At 41.9% G+C, this 8590-nt stretch overlaps 1 protein-coding gene across 1 annotated transcript in view; it reads right to left on the minus strand.

Moving 5' to 3' along the window:
- Window positions 1–8340, minus strand: part of TMEM255B (transmembrane protein 255B) — a 41712-nt gene extending 33372 nt beyond the window's left edge. The window contains 1 exon segment of the mRNA XM_033147706.1: window positions 8160–8340. Coding sequence (XP_033003597.1) covers window positions 8160–8220 — 61 coding nt within the window. The 5' untranslated portion in view covers window positions 8221–8340.
- Between the last annotated feature and the right edge of the window lie 250 nt (window positions 8341–8590).

Here is an 8590-nt window from a genome sequence, read left to right on the forward strand (position 1 = left end):
GCATGGAACATTTAGTTAGGCTCTCTAGAAAGACAAACTACACACAAGAGCAGCCATGATTCAAGAGTAATCAGAAAAAGGTCTCTTTGGTATCTCGTATCCTCTCTCCTCGTCTCCTTCTCTAGCACAGGGATTTCAATGGATGATACTATTAAAAAGGAATGACATTTCTGTTCAAAGGACCAGCAGAACTGAAGCATAACTCCAAGTGTCAGGCATTTTAAAGGTCCAGGCTAGTGCTTTGAATTTGTAATCCTTCACACACAAGAGAAGAGTGTACTAAGGAAAGAAGAACCACACCAGAAAACAGGAGGAGTCTCTTCCTCCTGCTGCCATCTCTCCAGATTCAATATGCTTCTAGAAACCACTACATTCATATTTGGTTAAGGTCCAGTATTACAGTATTTTACATCCAGGCTTACAGTATTTTATAATGCACAAGTCCCTATACACTGCCTACTTAGAGAAAAAGTATATTTGTAAGGTCTAAGAAATAAGTTTTAGTATAAGTTCTATTGGATTTACTGAAGAGATGTTTTTAAATAAAACACCCACTGGATTTACATCAGCAGAAATCTAAGCATCTACCAAACCCGCCATGACTAAATGTGAGTGAAAGGTACAAAAGTGGGACGCTGGATTTCAAAAGTCACTCAGGCATCTGAAATGACAGAAGTTAATGTTCTGTGGCAAAGTTGCCTTGAAATCATCTCCAACACCCCGAGCAAGGAAATTCAAGCTGCAATCCCCTCCAATAAACCCCACAAAACTCAATATGATGGATTCTACTGTAAAACAATTGTTCTGCATGTTTTCAGCATGTCCAGAGAAAGATAGTTGTGGTGAATTCCTGCAGGCTAAAGCGCATGTTATCATCAACTTGAATCAGTTTGCTTTAAAAAAAAAAAAAAGATTTGTGCATTTTCTTTTGCAAAGAGTAGGATAGATGCATGTGTTTATTATTCTTCATAGAAGCATTACTACCCACTCACCTTAAAAGAGTAGCCACCCACCCGGAACTCACAAACTTGCCTATCATCGCAACCCTGTAATGTTCATAATTTGCTACTTAAGTTACTACTGGCAACATTTCTAAGGCATCTTCAGCTCTATGATAAATCAAGAAAACCTCAGGAAAAATGAGTTCTTGACCCATTACAGTGAACTTGTAAATTTTGCTTGGCTACTTTGATTGGGAAGGTAATAGTAGCACTTGGATAGCACACTGAAAGTCGCCGTATCACAAATTTAGAAGGCAAATAATTTTGCCTCCACAACTACTGATTTGAGCATTGATTAGTTTATTGTAAGTCAGATAATGACACCTTAGAACACTCTGGCCAACATAGTGTGTTCATCGTGGTTCAGTTTCCATGTTATGCAATACACATTTTGGGATTGTTCTCCTTTCTCATTACAGTTGTGCAATTTCTATCAGTAAACAGTTCTGTCCCATCTTAACTGTTGTGCTGTGCAATACAAGTTCCTTGTCTCAGGAGTGTTTGACCACACCTCAAGTATTAATTTGACGTATCCATGGGAAGGGAGAAGAGAGATTAGGGCTGCAATCCCATGTGCACTTACCTGCGGTGAGTAAACCCCACTGAACACAACAAGAGTTATTTAAATTGCATAGGATTGTCCTATTAGAGAGCACCCACCCCTTGCCAAATTATGGTTTCTAGATGGAAAGGGGGATAGGGCTCCTGCAAATAGTTGTGGAGAAGTGGAAAATTTCAGCAGGTATAGCTGACTACCTGGCCTGTTTCATAGCCCAGCCTAGAGGAAGGAAACTGAATAGCTAAAGTACTCATTCAACAAAAAGTGGAATTTCTCATGTCATTTACTGCCTTAGGAAATTATTTAGTACAGAGGTTGCTGAGGGTCTTGGCCAACTACTTAATGTCCTGTCCCCCCGTCTGTTGTATGTTGTGCTAGATGCCTGTAGTATTCTGTGACAGATGCTCTACAATGTATGGTTTCTAATTGTATTGCTGTCTTGTTTTTTGTCGCATTTCAACCTCTTGAAAATGAGGAGTTCCTTCATACCAACAGATGTAAAGGGTTCAAAACCAAGCCTACAATGCTGTCTAGGGCATTGTGATATCTGAACAACAATGGGTGCAATCCTATATCATTCACCTTATACTAAGCCCCACTGAATACAGTGAAACTCACATCTGAGTAAGCATGCATAAGACTGGACTCCCTAGTACAGTGGTACCTCGCAAGATGAATGTCTCGCACAATGAAAAACTCGCTAGACGAAAGGGTTTTGCGATTTTTTAGGTGACTTGCAAGATGAATTTTTCTATGGTCGTGCTTCGCAAGACGAAAATTTCAATGCATTCCTATGGGAATTAAATTTCAATGCATTCCTATGGGAAACAGTGCTTCACAAGACAAATTTTTCGCAATACGAAACGACTCGCGGAACGAATTAATTTCGTCTTGCGAGGCACCACTGTATATACAAACGCCATGCACAGTGAGTTACAGAAAGTGGGTATTACTTAGATAAGTAAAGATTATTCCACTTGAGTGTAAGACTTTACAGCTTTCTAAATTGCATGGTGTTACAAAAAAAATGTTCTGAACATTTAATCACCGGTAACACGGTGAACCAGCTTTTATAAGAAAGAATACGTACACACAGAGAATATTATTAGTAACAAAACATTCAGTATCCAAACGTTTGGTAGCAACACCAACATTTGAAGAATTGTATTTGTCCATGGGGCGGCGGCGGGGGGGGGGGGGCAAGTTGTACAGGTTAATTTAAAGAATGGTGCATCCTCATACTATATGTTATGCCTTAACGTGCATAGTCCACAATATGCTTTTCGCAATTGCTTCCTCTGAAAAAAATATTTGATTTGTCCAGCACACAGAGAAACTAATAAATAGGTTCTACTGCAAACCCCAAGACAGGCTATTATGAATTTATGTGGTAGAACCTGGTTGTGTATATTATATATGCAGATCCTTAGCTCGTTGAATTTAAGAGAAGAGGGGAGAGAAACCCTGATTTTATGTTCTCAATAATTTAGCTACAGTAATACAGTATTAATGTTGACTCCATTGCTTTGGTATCAATTACTTCTCCAATAAATAATTTAATGACTGGTTAAGGTAACAGAATCCTCATTTGTCTTTATTTCAAAGTTTTAATGAAAATCTCTCTGAGCAGCAGTCTTTTTAAATATGCCACCGAAAGTCAAGTGGACAAGACAGCAACAAAATTAACAGGAAATATTTCCTTTATGTATTTTTTTATTGTGTGTCATGATGGCAAGAATTGTTTACCTCACACTATTCAGACAAAAATCAGTATACAGTACAGATATTTTACATAGTACTGGTTTTAATGAACGTTATGGAAGCAATAAAGTATTGGATCTGACTTTTATGTGCCATTTATATTACTTTATGAGAATACAAGTTAAGGTAGACAAGGGCAGGAAAAAGCCAAGTAAAAAAAAATATTTTATCAAATAGGTAGTCTGGGATAGCTAAAATGGAAACATACCGGTAAATTCAGTTGTCATGTGAATATTGCAACTGTGGTAATCAGAAAAGACAAGAGTTTTTTTTTGGGGGGGGGGGTTAAGATAATAACCTTGCATCTATTTGAAAAACCTCTTGCAAACAGAAGAGACCCAACACTTTATACATCAGTGTAAGAACTTAGGTGGTGAGTGCTAACAGGTTTGTAGCTAAAACAGGACCACTGAAAATTAAGAAGGATATATCAGCATGCTCAAAGGAACCCCAAAGTTTGCAGAAGTACAATTATTTAGGGGGGGGGGAAGCTAATGGGTCAAAAAGTAATCAGTCTAATGCTCAGTAGCCAGATAATAGTGTCTGTTGAGGGAAGGGACCTGGTTAGAAAGGGAATTGAATAGAGTTCCTGGAATTAGACATGGCTGGCTTAGGTCCTGAACAGGAGGAATCCACAATTCAACATTTGTGCATGCCCCACTTTAGATGGTCTAAACAAACAGTCCTGCAGACCTAAAGGAATGGGCCTGAAGAAGAACACCAACTATTTATTTTTACCAAAAGGTTAAGATCAATCTATCTATTCTATGGCATCAGCAGACCTCCCAGAGCAGACTTTTGGGCACATGGGAGAGCTGGAGAGAGGATAAACAGAAACTGGAAGTCCCATTGCACAAGCTGATCTCTGTTGCATGAGCAGACGGACATCATTGGATGATGCCATTGCTTTTGTCAAAAGAATTGAGAGACCAGCGTAAAAAGATGTTAGAAAGATAGGAAACTAATATATTTGAAATAGTAGGCCATAACTCTAAACGGCTGCACGGTAACAATTCTATCACCCTGTTCTTATTTTAAACTCTTTCTTCCTTGTTCCAAATACAATGATGTCCCAGCCCTAAGCGTGCTTCCTTAGAAGGAAATTTGACTGAAATCTCTAGCACATTATCTTCCAAATAAAGGTAAACGGCAAGGAAATTCTGCTGGTAAAATGGAAGTTGATTGTAAATATCATAGCCTGAAACAGACTTCAGTAGAAGGATTCTAAAAGACAACCTTTACATTCCAAACAGTCTCTTCTCTTAAGGTTCTCAGAAGCACATTGTATCATGTTTTCCAGTTTGCTATTGAACAAGGTGATAAGCTAGGACTCCTCTATGCATGCAGTAATTGAATTAACTACAGCCACCAGCAGCACTGCACAAATGAACTAGTAAATATGCAACATTACCATTCAAGTGGATTAGCAGGAAAAGGGCAAAAATAAAAATGCCATACAGCATGATCCAGTGGTCCCTTTGGAAATCCAATTAAGAAGCTCAAAGTACATAATTCTCTCACTGAAATCAATGAGACTTAAAAATACTTAAAGGGGGTTGCAATTGGGCTTTTAAAAAAAAGATATGCATAGCAATCAATAACAATCAACAATAGGATCCAGAACAAGTTGCTTGCCTCCCACTATTTTAGTCTCATGCATATCTGTAAGCTCCCTTGCCAGATTTTTGTCCATTCTGCAAATTATGTACAATTTTTTTTGAAAGATAAAGAAATGTGGTCTTTTGAGCCTCCATCCCCCCAGTAAACAATGTGCAGTTAGATCTATCTAAACATCCTTTAGCTTCCGTTTCCCCACACAATCAGGATGATTAAAGAGTGGCAAAACTATGGGATATAAATGTTGTCAACGTATCTATTTATCACAGTCCTAGTCTTATATTTGAAACACTGAGGACAGAATCAGGATACAATAGCTATTCCACATAAAATAACGTATGGAATAGTGTTTCCCAAAGGTAGGACAATTCAACACACTACAATTTTAAGTCAGAACAGTGTTCTTTAAGACATGGCTAAAACTAAAATGCAAGATGTGCTCAAACATGTTGGTTGCAATCAGAGGGACGGTTCCAATTAATTGCTTTCCTTCATTGGAATGGGTGCTGCTTCTTGTTTTAAGATTCCTAGGTAAGTGTTTATATTATTAGAAACTTTACTGCAAAAGTTAAATTCTACACAGGGGCTTCCCTGATCTTTTCTTTAAATCCAATTAGGCTCCCTAAATTTCTTTTTCAAAAAAATGGGAGAAGCTGCCCAGAAAGGACAAATATTCCTCTCTACAGGCGTGGGTACTCAGTGGTGAACGAAATGTATTCTTCACGTGTTCAAAGACACTCTTATTCTTTTGCAACTTCATAACCCTTCCTTCATACCATGATTTCATACCCATGGACTGAAAAAAGATCAAACTTATCCATCCTTAAAGAAATCAGCCCTGAGTGCTCACTGGAAGGACAGATCCTGAAGTTGAGGCTCCAGTACTTTGGCCACCTCATGAGAAGAGAAGACTCCCTGGAAAAGACCCTGATGTTGGGAAAGAAGGAGGGCACAAGGAGAAGGGGACGACAGAGGATGAGATGGTTGGACAGTGTTCTCGAAGCGACTGGCATTGAGTTTGGCCAAATTGCGGGAGGCAGTGAAAGATAGGTGTGCCTGGCGTGCTCTGGTCCATGGGGTCACGTGAAGAGTCGGACACGACTGAACAACAACAACGACCATGATTTCAATGCCGGATAATGCATAAGTCTTCATAGATGGTCAGGCTTCAACATAATGTGGTTTTTCTGTATATGAATTGTTCCTAAAGGAGTGGGGAAGGGAGGAAGCATCAGTACTTTGTACTTGGCATGCCCAGTGCTCCAAGGGTCATAGAGTATCCATGGGCGGCTTCTGAAGAGGGAAAGAGAAGCAAGTGGCTCCTGGTTCCTTTGTAGTTCAGAGATGTGTGTATCTGCCCTGGACAGAGCAATGCTCTCCCAAACTCCAGGCTTTTTGGACAACATGTGGAATTTTTTTTGAGAGAAACCATGAATCATGTTGCCACTCTTCATTTTTTCTAACACCAATCAGTATCTGAGGGCTACCTCAAGCGTGACAAAATTCCTCTTAAAAAACACCTGTGTGTACGTTAACACAGCAAAAATTGCACATGGCCTTGGTCAACAGTATGCATTCCTGGAGTGAAATTCACATGTATGAATCTGCATGGCAATTAACGCCTGTGGGATGTCATCTCTTTTCTGTATAGAAGTTCTTTCTTTCTTTCTTTCTTTCTTTCTTTCTTTCTTTCTCTTTCTTTCATCAAGGGGCAAACTCTATCACTGAGAATCATAGCATGGGGCTCTTCGGTAATAAGCTGCTTGCCCCAATTGCTGTTTAAAGTCATTAAAGACATAGGCAGTAGAACAAGCACCATGTCTACACAAGGTTTCGGAAGTAATTATATATATATTTAATTACTACTAATTTTCAACCAGAAACCGATAACCTGCAACATTTAAGATGGATAGTTCAGATGAAAGCATGCAGCATGATTCCGCGGCCTTGTTTTTATTTATCTATTTATTTATATATATATTTAATAATAGATTTGTGTACACTGCAGTCCTCTCAGGGGGTGGAAAAAAGTTAACAGCTTGATTGGGCGCTGGAGTCTCCTTAGTTAGGAGGGGGAGGCAGACAACAGATCCTTACAGAGAAACTCAGATCGCCTCCCAGTCCCGTCCCCAAAGCAATAAATTGGTTAAAGCAGTATCAAAGGAACCTCTGAAATGTCTATCTATCTATCTATCTATCTATCTATCTATCTCTAAGAGAACAAGGAAGTTTGTGGTGAGCTCTGGCACCTCTTCTTCTAGAAAAATAGCACTGTATATATCTATATGATAAATTTGGGGTTGGGGGAGGAGAACAAGACGTACTAATTCAGCCTACTTGAACGTGTCTTTGAGGAAAGGGTTGTAGCTCGGATGATACAAAATCTGCTTTGCCTGATGAAGGGCCCCAAAATCATTCACTGGCATTTCCAGGCAAGCGTGGGAATGCCCCGCTTCCCGGCCTGAAATCCTGCTGGAGGGCCAACTGCCAGTCAACGCTAACAGCACTACTAAGCCAGAGGGACTCGAGGTCTAACTCGCTTTAAGTCAGCTTCCCACGTTGGGCTGCAGTAGACGTGCCTAGGAGGAATGAGCTCAAAGACATGAAAGGCATTAAGGGAGCCTTCACTGTGCAGAATGAATCGCCCTTCCTAAGAGCACGGAGAGCTCTTAGAAGCTCTGGCGGGAGGTGTCTTTGGTTTTGGGTTTGTTTGTTTTTTGCAAACACTTGTTAGTCTCTCCAAAGTGGGAGAAGGTTTGGAGTGATTTTCTCGCCCTTTGGCTTCGTTGGTTTCTCCCTCCAGAGTTCAACGCTCAAGTTCTTCTGAACTCGTGTCTTCTTGGTCGTGTGAAATCTGCCCTGTGCCCAACTCAAGGGGGGGAGACACCCCTATTCTAGAAGTTCATAGCAGGCAGAACACGAGTGGGCTATGCTCGAGAGGATCCTCACGACGCGCCAATATTTGTGAAGGGGAAGATGCAATCTCCTTCTCTACCCCCCCGCCCAGTGGAGCGGGAAATAAAATCTTATATTCCCTTCTCACTTATCCATGTGCATGCAAGGTAGTACGTCTCCGACCCTGTGGAACTACTTGAAGCAAAAAACGCAGGGTGTAAAACTGTGCCGGGTACAGAAGGAAGGCGGGAAGGCGAGAGATAAGCCAACCTGCTTCTCCCTCGCTGCTTCTCCGGCTCTGCTCGCCCTCCGCCCGCAGGACTTACCTGTGGGGTCCAGCACGCCCAAAGGGTCAGTCATGGAAACCGGAGCAGTGGGAGGCTGCATCCTCCGAGCGCCGCGCTCTTCGCCACACGGCGGGACGCCGAGGGCAGCATGCACGGCTCGCTTCGGGAATAAACTGGCCCTAAGGAAAGGAGGCTAGCTGGGAGGCAGGCGCTGCTGCCGCCGCCGGAGGGCAGGACCAGAGGCGGCGCCGGAGCCCGAGGGAGGAGGAGCGAGCGAGCCAGTCGCTCTCCCCGGGGTCCTTGGGCGCCACTGGAGGGGGAGAGAGAGATCCCGCCTCGCCACGCTGCGAGGTGGAGGGCGGCTGAGGGCTCTGGAGCAGCTCGCTCGCCTCCAGGCTCGTGGCAAAGGGGAAAGGCGGCCGCCGGTCAACTTCCCGCCTTTTCTTGTGGGGCAGAGAAGATGCAGCAGC

This window comes from Lacerta agilis, chromosome 4, assembly GCF_009819535.1.
Source record: "Lacerta agilis isolate rLacAgi1 chromosome 4, rLacAgi1.pri, whole genome shotgun sequence".
Lineage (NCBI taxonomy): Eukaryota > Metazoa > Chordata > Lepidosauria > Squamata > Lacertidae > Lacerta > Lacerta agilis.